Here is a 15,596-nt window from a genome sequence, read left to right on the forward strand (position 1 = left end):
GGTTTAGTATATTTTTAAAAGTTTTTAGGGTAATTAGAGGCAGAAATAGAGCAAAATATGTATTTTACAGTGGCCATTTTGAAAATCCAAAATGGCCGCCATACAGGTATCTCTCCAAATGTAAACATTGATTTTTAGTTTCCTTATGCTATAACCTTTCCAAAAATGTATAGGTTTGCTAATCTACCATGATTTTGAACGAAATATAATTTATTGACATAGTGAACCTGACTAATAACCTAATACCAACTGTAAAGCATGGTGGTGGAAATATTATGGTTTGGGGCAGCTTTGCTGCATCAGGGCCTGGGCAGCTCACCATCATAGATTCCACTATGAATTCTTCATTGTACCAGAGGGTGCTTGAGGATAATGTGAGGCCATCTGTCGGAAAGTTGAAGCTCAACCGAAGGTGGACCTTGCAACATGACAATGACCCTAAACATCTATCTATAATTCCAGTAATCTCTGTGTGTATGTTTGTATGTTTGTATGTTTGTATGTTTGTATGTTTGTCTGTGACCGCTGTTTCTCGACAACCACGGGTCCGATATACTTGAAACTTGCCAGGTATATTGCTGGGGACCTGAGGATGTGCCTTTTCAAGGTTTCATATTAATCGGACAAGTAGTTACCGAGCTATGGCGATTTCTTTACCAAACTCCGCAAGCCGTTCGCTTTGGACCAAACCATTTCATGTAAATAGAGGGGGGGGGATTGTCACCGTACTCGCAAGCCGTTCGCTTTGGACCAAACCATTTCATGTAAATAGAGGGGGGGGGATTGTCACCGTACTCGCAAGCCGTTCGCTTTGGACCAAACCATTTCATGTAAATAGAGGGGGGGGGGATTGTCACCGTACTCGCAAGCCGTTCGCTTTGGACCAAACCATTTCATGTAAATAGAGCGGGGGGGATATAATTTTAGATATATATATAGTACGGGCATGCCCTAGTACCAGTAAATCCACCAAGGAATGGCTGAAAATAACGAAATGGAGGGTTCTGGAATGGCCAAGTCAAAGCCCGGATCTAAATCCCATCGAGATGTTGTGGGGGGATTTGAAACGAGCTGTGCATGCAAGAAACCCCTCAAACATCGCACAGCTGAAAGAATTCTGCATGGAGGAGTGGGCAAAAATTTCTCCGTCGATGTCTGAGACTGGTGGACAGTTATAAGAAACGTCTACTTGAGGTTGTTTCTGCCAAAGGGGGCAATACCACCTATTAGAGCCAAGGGTGTACTTACTTTTTCCACAGAAGGAAATGGCATCTCTGTTAATTTTTTGTTGAATAAATTATTGCAAAGTCAATTCTTCATTGTTTTTTGTTCAATTAGATCAGCTTTATCTATAGATACTGTTTAAATGAAGATAAAATATTGATATGTCCACATATGCTAAAAAGATTTTTAAAAACATTTCATGGGGTGTACTTACTTTTTCCACATGCGAAATTTGCATTTATGTTTATTTAAATTATGAAATGGACTACAAAATGTAAATGTTTCCTGATATTTGTTATATTATATCACCTTTATCTATCAATATTGTTGAAGCCTGGTGTTGGCTTAGCGGTTGGGGTGCCGGCTTGGGATCCAAGCATCCTGGGTTCGAATCCCGGTCAATCATTGAATTAACGCCAGGGGGGTTGACTCAGCCTGTCATCCATCCGAGGTCGGAAAATTGAGTACCAGTTCACTGGTAATTCCCTGTGTGTCGCAAGAGGCGACCATCAGGGTTGGCGGCAGGAAGGGCATCCGGCCACAAAACATTGCTTCAAAAAGGGGACCACGGTGCCCGAAGCAGGCCAACCCCTGCTCTGCGGGGAAAAATGGCCTCGAAAGGTGGTTCTATCAATATTGTTGAAATGAAGATCAAATAGCTGTATGTTGAAATATGTTGAAAAAGACAAAACTTTACATGGGGTGTACTTACTTTTTCATGTGAATGTATATCATGCTATGTCAAAAAGTTATGGGTGGATTTGGACCAAACTTTGTGGACAGATTGGCCGTGTGACAAGACCGAATCGATTCGATTTTGGTGAAGATCTGAATATAGATTCGGATACAAGAATTATTTAATTTTTGAAGTCGTTCTTCACCACTGAGAGATGAGGCGAAAAGTGATATGCAGTCGTGGCCAAAAATATTGGCACTCTTGTACTTTTTTCTTTTAATGCACCATTTCTTCCAGAAAATTGTTGAAATTAAAAAATCGTTTGGAATCAACATTTGTATTTCTTTGGTTTGTCGTGGAACAAAACAAACAAAAAAAACCTGAAAACATTACTAAATCTTAGATTGTCTCTGCTGTTTCGCACGCGGTTTATTTTTGGCTCGTTCTGTATGAGTGACGGTTTCTTGTACATTCTGCCAACGTTGTCTCATTCTCGGAGTTCATCTTGCTCACGGGTCACTTTACTTTTATTTTAGTTTTCTATTTTACTTCTCCCTCTGTGATTGTTGGTTTTGCAAACCCATGTGAGCTATCAATTGCTTGCGACACACATCACAGTTTAGAGTTTTACTTTTGAATGCCTGTTTCAATTTAAAACAAGAAAGAGCAATCGGAGATTTCAAACCCTCGCCAGGATGTATTTTCAGTGGTTTTTAAGGCTTTTGTGTTAAAACAAATATGGCGGCCGAACCACGTGACCGATGACGTCATCGTTACTTTTTTTTTTCTCCACTAATTTCCTAGATTACGCTCAAATTTCATCTTGATCGGATGAAGTTTTGTACTTGTCAGATTATGCCGTCATAATAGACGCACCTATGACATCACTGAGGCCAAAAAAAAAAATTTCCGGTCTCTGGTCAGCACGCGCATCGATTTTGACCATGCGCATCAACATTTTTTAAATTATTATTATTTCCAACGGTGCCTACAACAGCGCGCGCCTGTTGTTGCCGGGCCGGTGCGCTATCTCGGGAAATACTCAGTATCGACGTTCGCGCACGGTTCTCCCCTATAAAACTACGTTTAGTTTGTCCAAATCCAACCAGCCGTTCCAAAGATATGAGTAGTTTTGTGTGCCGTGCCGTCATGAATCCAATCGGCTGGATATTGTCATTTATTGAAACGACGACGTTCTTTGGCGGGTTCGTGTGAAGCAACCAGAAGGCCAAGAGAGCTGTGGGTGGTCTCGTTAGTTAGGCCTGGATCCTATCTCGTTTGTCATGAAGTTGTAAGTGTCTGATAATCTGGTGGACTGGGAGAAGAGATCGTGTGAGACATCGGCATGGATTCAAGCGCCTCCACGTTCGCCGTTTAGCCCAGCTGCGCATGCGCCGATTTGAATAACAACATACAGCCCATCTGCGCATGCGCGGCTTTGATACACATGCAGCGTGTCATCCCGTACACAAAGATTGGTCCAGGGGTGTAGTCATTTGCACATGCGCGGTTTTTTCAGCATTCAAATGCTTCAGCAATCGCCTGTTAGACCACTTGCGCATGCGCAGTGTTGACGCGATCGACGCATTGGAATGTTTGACAGAACGGCGAGGCGATCTCGAGAACGAAATGGCAGTCTATAATATGCTTGAAGAACTTAATGATTTTCAGAATAAATACATTTTAAAATAACAAGCTTGTGTTTGTTATTTACAAAAAGGCCTACCAGTCCCATTGGCTGTCTTTAATTTCTCTCTGGACGGCGCCACAGCAGATGAGGAGGACCGCAAGGCATGAGGACACAAAAAAAACACCTTTATATGTGCAATCCATGCTTTTCAAAAAAAAAAAACCAAAAAAAAAAAACCACATCGCCGCATCAATTCTGGAACTTTGGTCTGACCAGAGACCAGCAATATATATTTTTCGGCCTAACATATGTTATTCCACATGGAGAGTTCTTTGCAATGAGCCATGTCTCAATTTTTTCTATTCAGCGCTTTCGGAGATATAGAGGTGCAAAGTTTTTCGGTTTTCCCAAGATGGCGGCCAAACCACGTGACGTATGCCGTCATAATTATCATAAACAAATTATACAAGTGGAGTTGCACCTATGGTGAAAATTTCCTGTCAATCAGACCAACAGTTGCAGAGAAAATCATATTTATTCTGTGCGGACTAACAGACAAACAAACGGACTCAAATGCAATACCCTCTCCTCAGGCGAGGGTCATGAGCATTGAAAGTTTATCAGTTTTGCTTCTGTCCGTTTCTCCTTTCAGGTCGAGCTGGCATTTCCCCGGTGTCGAGCATAGTTCCACAAACAATGTCAAGAATTGTCCTCCACAGAAGGTATGTTAATACGTTGTACTAGACCATTTTGTGTGGTAAGAACTGTGTGCTTGGGAAATTATCTTCTGTTTTTAAATAGCCAAATGACTTGTGATTTGCAGGCTGTGGAGATATCGTTATACCCTTGCGATGGAGAAGACCAAAAGGTTAAAGGGGAGAGCCCATCCTGTCGTTCAGAAAAAAGGTATAGTTTTCTGGTGTTGGCTTGTTCCCTCTTCTGGTTGCTTGCAACTAACCAATTGTACGATGGCTGATTCTTCGTTGTCACACATGCCAGATTTTATGATTGACCAAAGGAGGCAAGATATCTGAAATATGTTAAATGGAGGGATTCTTTTATTTTATAAATAATTATTATATTGCCACAAAAATGGCAATGAAAGTTGTGTCGGACCGATTTGTACAAATAACCGAAGTATCCTCATTTATTGGAAGTATCATCATTTTACATAATGAACTAGAACGGCACTCGGCATACCTCCGCCAGGCCGAAGAGTTTACATTTTGCATCATAATGACAGGCTGGATCTGGATCCGGACCTGCACTAAAATCAAATCGATTCGTCTTTGTCACAACCCCACCCTGTCCACCGAGTTTCCACCGAATCCGTCCCCAACTTTTTGAGACGTCCTCACAGACAAAAACAAGGGTAAAAACATAACCTCCATGCACCTTCGGCGGCGGAGGTAATAATTAGGCTTTCCGTAGCTTTGGTGATTCTCTTCTTTTTTTTTTAATCAAAGATTGTTACCACTTTTAATGGTTAACTCCGACTTTTAACAGCCTCGATTATTCCCACCTGGTTGGGTCAGCCAGGGAATGGTTTTGGTCCAAGACTTTTTACGAACCGGCTCATTTGTCCCTGGCGTCCGACAAAGAGGCAGTAATTTGTCATTTGCTCGGTATTGGTGATGCCTCACCTGATCTTGATGAAATACCCTGGAATATTTAACGTCGATCAAAAACCAGCGATGGCAGACAAATCCTCAGGCTTATCATCCTTCTGATGGAGGGCGACACAATGACGCATTGACACTTCCCCCTACACACGAAACCCCAGGGTGACGGTTTCTAGTTTAGTTGAGATTCCTACCCAGGCTTGACAGTTCAAAGGTGAGTGTGTGTATCTCCAGGCCATCTTGGTAGCCATTGTTGGCGTTATTCCAAGCATGCTTTATTTATTTGCTTTGTGTCGTTGAATTTTTTCTATTTACCTGTTTACTTTTGCAGCTACCAAAGGCCATATCGTCCCCCAGCCTGCCGAACTGGGGAAGCAACTGTTACCCCACGTGTAGACCGAAGGGATAATTGGCAGCGGCCACATGGACGAAGAGGCTCAGTTGGAAGGACAGTGGGCCCCCAGCCTCAGGGACTCCGGACACAGCCGTGTTCTCCGCCGTTCTGGAGCCTGCCGCAGCCTGACCGGTCCAGCAGTGGCTGGCAAGGAAAGCGGCTTGGAGGAAGGTACACAAGCCGAGGAGATACGGGTGAGGAATTTGCTTTGCTATAAAGATGTCACTATAGTGCATAAACATGAGCACTTACCCAGGGGGCAATGGCAGTTTGACCGACATGGGATGTTATAAAGGGTTGTGACCCATAAATTAAATCTATATACCTCTGATATCACATTCTAGGTCCACCACCTTGGCAACAACCTGCAGGAAATCTGTGGACAGCCCCTAACCAACATACCGTATCTGCTAAAAGGCGCTTTTTGTGGTCATCAGCGATCCTGGTTTATCTGTGCCTCTCAAGTATAAAACAGGTTTCTAATAACCCAAATGTGTCATAAATTAGGTATTATCTATCTGCACCATGTACAACACTAAAAGCAAGGCAGGTAGTGGCAAGTAATTAAATAATGATTTAAAAGACATTTTTTGTGTATTTATTCGTCATTTCTGAATACAATGTTGAGACATTTATTTTCTACATTCACAAGTTGAAAATGTTTTACCTAATCTTGTCAGTTTGTCTTCTGTATTACTTTACTCGCAAAAGTACCCGGCTTAGCCGGGTAAAAATGGATCACTTCCTGACGGGAATATGATTTATGCACTCTGTGTCCATCATCTTAGAGCGAATTTTAAAAATAGATCGCAGGTACACTGAACTCTGATGCAGTGGAGTGACACCCTATCCCATGCAAGTTACACTCACAAACTGCTTACGAAGTATCAGCCTATGCTTCTGCAATTTAATAAACCATTCCTGTAAGACAATGGCATTATTTTGCTCCTTCAGCTGACAGTTTTGTTCAGTTTCATTCAGTTTCAGTAACACACACACAGTAACACACACACACAGTAACATACACACACAGAAACGCACACACACACAGAAACACACACACACACACACACACACACACACACACACTGGCACCAATCTCTTGTAGCGAGATGCGTATATCTATCACCTGCACAGTTGCCATCCCTCCACATCGGGCATCTCCCATTATCAATTTTGCCCATCCAATTTTTGCCAATCATTACTGCCAATCATTTTTACTCATCAAATTTGCCAATCAAATTCACTATCCCTACCATCGTCCATTAAACTTCGAGCCTCGGTGCGGGAAATTACATTCTCAAAGCGCGGCTTCGCAAAGCCGAGCAATGAATGCGGGTGGTTCGTCTACTGCGGTTGGATCCGTCCGGCACTCGATGCAGGGGAGGAGGTTTCATCGGGCCGAGATTCTGAGGTCCACCTCGGCGCGGAGCCTTTCGGTCTCCTGCCCGATGGCCCAATCTTGCCTGGCCAGAACGCCGCAACCACAAGGGGACGCCGTTCCGACCCCTCCTACCTTCCCTCGAACCGGGCCGCCCGCTCTGCTTAGCAAAGCGCGGAACCGACCGTGCAGGGCGGGGCCCGGACGGAATCGCGCACGGCGGTTCTTTTGAAACCGCCGTGATTATGACCCTCGCCGGTTCCCGCAGTACACAAAGCCCGGCACGGACCGAGGGTTGGCGTCGACTATCCGTCAGCCTAAACGCTGCTCCGGTCAACGTCGATGCCGTACTCGCATGCTCACATCCACACGCGACTCTTCCCATACTCTCACATCCAGGTGCCTCCATACACTCTGTTATTGCACTTTCTCTTACACACCACCCAGGTACACTCATTCTGCTCACAGACTTTGTTACACACCTGACCACCGCACACCTCCTCGCACACCCCGGCGAACACTCGTCGTTCGCACACTTCGTCAACACACCTCCTCACGCCCACTCCTCAGTCACATCCTCTGTGACAACCATGGGTGTGCACTCTTTTGCACACCCAATCACGTGCTTCACCACCAACTCAGGTGTGCATTCCCGCACACGCTCAACCATTCCAGGTGTGCATTCTTTCTCACTTGCCACAACCAACTCGCACTCCGTGTCACTCTCGCCACCACAATCTGTCGTGCATTCACTCTCGCTCTTGACAGCACACTCGCTCCTCGGCGCACACTTTTTCCTCACACACCCCTCCGTTCCACACCTTTCTCGCGCACCTTCTTGCGCACCCTCTCCCGGTACATACTCCGTACCACTCATGGGGGTGCATTCTTGCACACACCCAATCACCACCGCACACCCTTGCTCGCCAATACCTCTCGCACTCCCCATCGTCGGACATCCTTGCACACATCCTCTTTCCACGCACTCTGCACCAGTCGCACACCTCACCAGCGGCCTCTCACGAACGCCCGGGTCAAGACCAACACCCAAGCTCGCTGAATCTCCCCTCACACCATATACATTTCCGAGCATATCGCCACTCACCTCGGCGCCTCTTCTCCTTCTCTTCTCCTCCGCCACCTGTAAACTCTTTATTTGGTCAGTAAGCACATAATCACGCTGTGAGCACAGACCTTGCACCAATTCCATCACCTCCTCCTTTATCTCTTTCTTAGTCTCCCTCCATCTCTTCTTAATTTCACTTACCCCCTCTTCCACCTCCTCTAACTTCTGTTTCACCTCCTTTACTTCCCGGTGCGCCGCTTCAATTTCTTCCTCTAAGGCCACCTTGGTCGTTTCTATGTGCGTCCTGACTTGCCGTTCTTTCATCTCCATTGTCTCTACCACCTCCTCTAACCTCATCGTCAGTCCCTCATGTACCGTCTGACATTCCTTCTTTGTCGCTATTAGTTCCTTCTTTATCTCTTTTTGCGTCACCTTCAACCCCCCTATTACCGCCGTGTTCTTTTCCACCTGCTCCCTAAGCTCCTTCTGTCCCACTGTCAGCTGCTCTACTCCCCGCGTCAGGTCTTCTATGCCCCCCTGTAACCTAGCCGTGCTGTTCCTCACCTCTTTCTCCATGCGCTCCTCACCCTGCTTTACCTCGTCGCGTACTCCCGCGACCTCTTCGCTCACTCCGCGCCTTATATCCTCCCCCATCTCTCCCATCTCTTTGGTAGACGCCACCCTCATCTGCTCCAAATCATTCCTTTGGGCATCCAATTTACTTTCCAACCCGTTTTTTACCTCGTCTATCTGATCCCCCATCTGTTTAATTTCCCGGGTGGATTGCTCCCCCATCTCCCTCAATTTGCCTCCCATCTTGTCTTCTAGCCCCGTTAACCCATTCTTCACCCCTTCCATCTGGTTCTCCTGGGCGGCCATTCTATTTTCCAACCCCATTAACCCGTCCTTCATTTCCCCTATTTGACTACCCACGTCCTCCAATTGGCCTCCTAATTTGCCTTCTAGCCCTTCCAACCTGTTGTCTAACCCCTCAAATTTGTTGTCTAACCCCTCAAATTTGTTGTCTAACCCCTCAAATTTGTTGTCTAACCCCTCAAATTTGTTGTCTAACCCCTCAAATGTATTGTCTAACCCCTCAAATTTGTTGTCTGACCCCTCAAATTTGTTGTCTAACCCCTCAGATTTGTTGTCTAACCCCTCAGATTTGTTGTCTAACCCCTCAGATTTATTGTCTAACCCCTCAGATTTATTGTCTAACCCCTCAGATTTATTGTCTAACCCCTCAAATTTATTGTCTAACCCCTCAATTTGGCTTCCTAGGCCCCCAATTTGGTTTCCCAGGTCTTTCGTCTCGTCCTTCTGGGTGTCTAACTTGGCCATTATCTGCATCATAAATACTCGCATGTACTCCGGCATCTCGGGCTCGGCTGCCGCGACCACGTGCGAGGCGCCGCCATCTTGTGCGCCTGCAACCCCCACTGTTACACCTTCTCCAACCCCCTCTTACATTACTCCCACTGCCTCACTGGGGTCCTGGGTTGCCTCTAACCCCTCTTCTATCTCCCCCACCGGCATCCGACCATCTTGACTATCCATGGCACGACTCAAATTTAGATGTTAATAAAAATTTCGGCCACTCCAAATTTTGACCAAATTTTTTAGATGTTAAAAAAAAATTGTTACGGGTCCAAATCCCAACTCCTCGACACCAATTGTTACGGATCCGGGGGACGGCACTCCCGTTAGCAAGGGGGGGTTAATCCCCTTGTCCTGTTAAGCTGGCCGTCCGACCGGTCCTGGGGGTATGACGTCACTTCCGGTCGATGGTAAGTAGGGTTGTAAGCCCAATTTGTCTTAATACCTTATTACTACCACCGGCCGTAAGCGAGGAAATACTCCCACCTGGGCCGCAGCGTGATTGGATTACGCCGAGCGAAGCGAGCTGCGACTCAGGCCGTTAGCAAGAGACTAAACCCGACTATAAAGCAGTTGGCCAAATCGCGCCACAGGTACTCAATGGGGAAAAGACTAAAGCGACCGGATGAGAGGAAGCCAAATAACCAAAAAGGGTAAAGGAAGAACACAGGTTTATTTACTATCTACAAGAGGAAACGAAAGAAGGGTATTTACAAGGAGAAGAAGAAGAAGCAGAACACAGGGCAGCCTTAAAACAGTCTTATATTATACCCCAGACAAAATGAACAGACTCACACGAACAGGGATTGGCAGGAAGGAATGGCTGGAAGGAGAAGAAGGTCCAGGCAGGTGACAGGGCAGGCAGGTCTGGGCTGGTGCGCAGCGTCGAGGTTGGCTCCAGTCCACGCTCCGGGCTCGAGGCGAAACCCGGCGGCAGCTGCACGTATTCGTTTCACGCGGGCTGACAACGTGAATAGATGGCGTAATGTCAGCGGACCCACTCTTCTGCCTCATGATCCTTCGCACTCAGCTCTCCTCTTTGATCTCTTGACGCACTCATCCCTCTCACTCATCTCCCGAAGCAGTCCCTCGCAGCCGCTTTTATTGTCCGTGTAGAAATCAAGCCGCCGGCTCCGATGACACGCCTACCAGTCGGCTCACCTCGGCGCTGGTTGGCCGGCAAGGGCTCGCTGGCTCCACCTCTGATGACGAGTCGACGTGCCACACCTTGTTCTTGTGGTTCCGCCCTCTTTTTCCTCGGCTTGAGACCACGTGCGCAATGGCGGTTTGGGGCCAACAACCGAATCAAGGCAAGGAGCAGCGAACGCCGCCCTACTGCTACTTTTAAGAGCGGGTGAGACGATTGGGGAAATTGAAAGGGGCCTATCTTATTTGATTAATGCACCGCAGATTCAACTATTGGGAACAGATCCTTAACTGAAACACATAATAATGAAATAACTACAGAGAGGTCCTATGGTTCTCTACGTGTTGTACATGGACTAACTAGGGTGCGATCTTTAATAAGCCAAATGATGGGGATATTTACAGGGGATCATTTATAAGGGAAACATTTACTAAAATTTACTAGTGAAGGTTCTAAAAATCGTAAATATATATATATATATATATATATATATATATATACACATACACATATATACATACATACATACATACATACATACATACATCAAATGTACCTGGCTCCGTAAGATGAATAAAAACACAGGGAAGTGCTGCCACTGTATATTTGAGTGAACTATTAGTTGTCACTGCCTGATTCACTGCTCCTTTCATAAGATGGCAGTGCACCGTGCTCGAATGCACTTGTTCCTGGATCCCTGGCACTCCTGCCAATGACAGACAATATAACAGGGAATGTTCTTCTTGTTGCACCAATAGTCTCTGTTGCAGCCCTTTCTGCCCCCACAGGGTATTGTCTTTGTCATCTGCTGTGGCTTGGCTGGTTGTGTGCATGGCACTGGTACAAACTTGCCATCATCCAGAGTCCACCCATAGTCTTGACATGGTTTTATGTTCGGCTTGCTAATATGTGCGGTCTTGGCCACACATTCGCCAGTGCTGCTTGTCACAGATGTTGAATAAATGCAGATCACAGATGTCTTCTGTAGGTGGCAGCAGCTTTAGCAGTGTTGATTTATCATATTGTTTGGGAACTTGTACATCCTCACCATACTGAGCTCGACACCCATGAAGTCATCATTTTTGTTTATATAGACAGCAACCAGAAGAGCCCTTGCTTGGCTGCTGACCTCGGGTGTAATGCAAGCTGGACCTTGATCTGGATCTCCAAACACCTCTAGTGCAGGGATTTCTGTTGTCTTGCTCTGGATTTATGTTGTCTTTTCTTCCCAACAAAATATAAGTAACTGGTGGTGTCATGCCCACTTAGACTGTGTACGAATGGCAGTGGTTGACATTGTGCAGGCCCCAGTGTGGCTGCAATACTCTGGATTGGAAGATAGTTCTTGGGTGCAGTCCTCACCCAAAGTTCCGGCAAGTCTTTTAGCAGGGTTGCTGCATACAGCACCTTCAAAAAGTATTCATACCCCTTGACTTTTGCACATTTTGTTGTTACAGCCGGAATTTAAAATGGATTGAATTTTTTTTTGTCACTGATCTACACTAAATATGTAGTACAAAGTACCCCATAAGTACAAAGCGAAAACATGTTTTTAAAAATTGATAAAATTGAAAATTAAATACATAAATATCTAATTTACATAAGTATTCAGCCCCCTCGGGCCATACTTCATAGAAACGCCATTAGTACTGATCACAGCTTTGAGTCTACTTGGGTATATCTGTATCAGGTTTACACATCTTATACACATTAGATGGTTTGATCATGTGTTGAGGAAGGATGAAAGTGACTGGTTGAGAAGAGTGATGGAAATTAATGTAGAAGGAAGTAGAGAACGGGGAAGACCGAGAAAGACTTGGCTAAAGATGGTGGAAGAAGAAATGCGGGTAAGGGGGTTAACAAGGGGAGATGCAGAAAATAGGGAAAAATGGAGAAGATTGTCATGGGGACCGCAAGGCTAACCCCCGCTCTAGCAGGGAAAATGGCCTTAAAATGCATGTTGTTGTTGTTGTTGTTGTTTACACATCTGGATTTGGGGAGTTTCTCCCATTCTTCCTTGCAGATTTGCTCAAGCTCTGTCAAGTTGAACGGGGAGCGTCGGTGAACAGCAATCTTCAAGTCTTTCCACAGATTCACAATGGGATTAAAGTCTGGGCTTTGGCCCACTCAAGGACTTTCACGTTCTTGTTCTGAAGCCATTCCTTCCAGTGTTGGTTTGGCTGTATGCTTGGGGTCATTGTCCTGTTGGAACGTAAACCTTCGCCACACTCTATCTAAGGTCTTTTACACTCTGAAGTAGGTTCTCCTCAAGGAATTGCCTGTATTTGGCTCCATTCATTGTTCCATCTATTCTTACAAGTCTCCTAGTCCCTGCCGCTGAAAAGCATCACTGTAGCATGATGCTGCCACCACCTTGCTCAACGGTATGGATGGTGTTAGATGTGTGAAGAGCTGCGCTCTGTTTCCACCAGGCGTAGCACTTGGTTTTCAGGCCAGAGGTCAATTTTCATCTAATCAGACCACATAATATTTTGCTTCATCCTTTCAGAGTTTTTCTCATGCCTTTTTGCAAACTCCAGGTTTGCTGTCATGTGCCTTTTTCTCAGTAGTGGCTTCCGTCTGGCCACTCTCCCACAAAGCCTAGATTTGTGAATTGCTGCTGAGTGTGTTGTCCATCCGTCAGGTTCTCCCATCTCAGCCAAGGAATTCTGTAATTCTGTCAGTGGTCATTGGGTTCTTCGTCACCTTCCTGATCAAGGTCCTTCTTGCCTGGTTGCTCAATTTGGTTGGGCGGCCAGCTCTAGGAAGTCTGGGTAGTTCAATGTTCTTCCCTTTTCCTAATGCAGACAGGCAACAAGACAAGAAGCCTGTCTTTGTTTGTGGCCTGGATATTGTTGAGCCCTTTCACATCCCGTCCGCTGCATTTGATCCACTTGGTGTAGTCAGTGGGTGTTTCCTCACGTCTCGTCCATCTAGTCCACCTCGCATCTCGTCTTGTCCATTAAGGACAAACCGTACTGCTACGCTCATTTAACTGGCTGACTTGCCATTTTGCCAACGTCACCTGCAAAAAAACCCAACACTGTACAACAACTAAAACTAGATAGTATTCATAGAATACTTACCCTGCGCAGTCAACTTGTTGCGACCCAACTCTTTTGTTTTTGAACATTTTTTTTTTCTTTGATCCAATATGGCTGCCAGACCACGTGAACGATGACATCATTAATTTATATTCTCTAATATAATTGTTGCATAGATCACGCTCAATACATTTCAAACTGATCAGACTAAGCGTTGTCCCTGTCGAATTATGACGTCATAATTATGGCACCAATGATGTCATCGTTAACAACACCTATTTCCCATGTGGAGTTCTTTACAAGGAGCCATGTTTCAATTTTTTCCATGCAGTGGTTTTGGAGATATAAAGGTGCAACATTTTTCGGTTTTTCCAAGATGGTGCCTGTGCCACATGACCTATGACGTCATGATTATCATTAAAATATTCTACAGGAGGAGGTGCTCCTATGGTGAAAATTTCGTGCCCATCAGACCAACAGTTTCTGAGAAAAAAAAATTCACAATGACCTGATAAGTTTTGTACTTGTCGAATTATGACGTCATAACGAAGGCATCAATGACATCATCATTAACATATCTTATTCCCCAAGGGCAGTACTTGACAATGAGCCATGTTTCAATTTTTTCCATGGAGCGGTTTTGGAGATATAGAGGTGCAGCGTTTTTTGATTTTTTTTCTCCAAGATGGCGTCTGCACCACGTGACCTATGCCGTTATAATTATTATTTAAAAAAATTATACAGGAGCCGCACATATTCTGAAAATTTCACGTCAATCGGACCAACGGTTGCCGAGAAAATGAAAATGATTTTCGCTTCGCGAGCGCAGGGTAACAACATAGCCACAGAAAATTACACAGATGTGTATATAAAACTACAAGCAAATTTGGCTATTTAATTATTTCGCAAATTTTTTTTTTTTTTTTTTTTTGTATACTGAATCGAGGCTCGTGAAAGAGCTAACATTTACTTCACAAACAAATCAACCAGACAAACAAAATATCTAAAAGAGGGAGCGGAAGACAAGATGGGGAGAGATGGGGAAGCACACAAACACAACATTTGAGAGCAGGGAGATGTGTGGGAGGGAGAGGGCTTGGGGGGAGGAGGCGTGAGAAGGGGGGGGAGGGGGGAGGGAGAAGTTGGTATTCAGGACAGAAGGACACCAAAGACTTCCAGGACAGAAGTTGGTATTTCAAAAAAGTGGAATTGGGGTGAAATTGGGGCTATAAAGTAAAAGTCGCTCTGGCCTTTCAGTTCATCCATTCATGAGTAATCACAATGTGCTTTTTTGCAGATACCGGCACGGTCATGCCCGTTAGGGGCTGTGCACAGATTCCCTGCAGCTCGTTGTCAAGGTTCTGGACCTAGAACGCGATCTCACGTCTGGGTCACAACCTTTTATAACATCCTGTGTCTGCTTTCCCCTCAAAGTTGGGGTTTGCCCCCTGGGTAACAGGAACCCACGTAACTTCTAACTGGTGTGGCGTCCAAATGTTTCCATTATTTATTTTTGTCATATAAATATGTGAAGTGAATCAGTTAAGTAATGTTTGGCTGGAAAAGACTGAAGTTTGTCTGGAGGTCGACATGAATGGGCAATGGATTACCACCATTTAGATTGGAAAGAAAGGTGGATTTGGAGAGATACAGAAAGGCAGTTGTAGAAGTGGGGGAAATAGAGGGTGAAAATAGTGGGTGTGAGCAGAAAGGCTACCTTTATTTTTTGTATACAGTGTCGATGGTTGTGGAGAAGCTAGAACACAGAATGGATCATGACGTAACAGAACAAAAGGAACAGTAGAAAGAGAGGGAATGGTGGGGAGACCAAGCCATCAGCAGGGATGAGGGGCAAAACAGAAGGAGACTGGAGAAATAAGATGTGGGGGGGGAATGAGGGCCAGTGGAGGACGCAGGATGTGAACAAGATGGAAATAACCACAAACTCTCAGGAAGGAAAAACCGGAAACTTGGAAAGAAGTTGGCTTGTGAAGGGTTGATGGAGGTAGAAAATATTGAGGTTGTGGATGGGGGA

At 45.2% G+C, this 15,596-nt stretch overlaps 1 protein-coding gene across 2 annotated transcripts in view; it reads left to right on the forward strand.

Annotated features, from left to right (window-relative positions):
* CTIF (cap binding complex dependent translation initiation factor) overlaps nt 1–15,596 on the forward strand; it is a 79,954-nt gene that overhangs the window by 30,047 nt on the left and 34,311 nt on the right. For both annotated transcript variants that reach the window (XM_078786742.1, XM_078786743.1), the window contains 3 exons: nt 4,183–4,252; nt 4,354–4,436; nt 5,484–5,740. In XM_078786742.1, coding sequence (XP_078642868.1) covers nt 4,183–4,252; nt 4,354–4,436; nt 5,484–5,740 — 410 coding nt within the window. The remainder of the gene's footprint in view (nt 1–4,182; nt 4,253–4,353; nt 4,437–5,483; nt 5,741–15,596) is intronic.

This window comes from Myxine glutinosa, chromosome 11 (assembly GCF_964187855.1).
Source record: "Myxine glutinosa chromosome 11, kmMyxGlut1.1, whole genome shotgun sequence".
Classification (NCBI taxonomy): Eukaryota; Metazoa; Chordata; class Myxini; order Myxiniformes; family Myxinidae; genus Myxine; species Myxine glutinosa.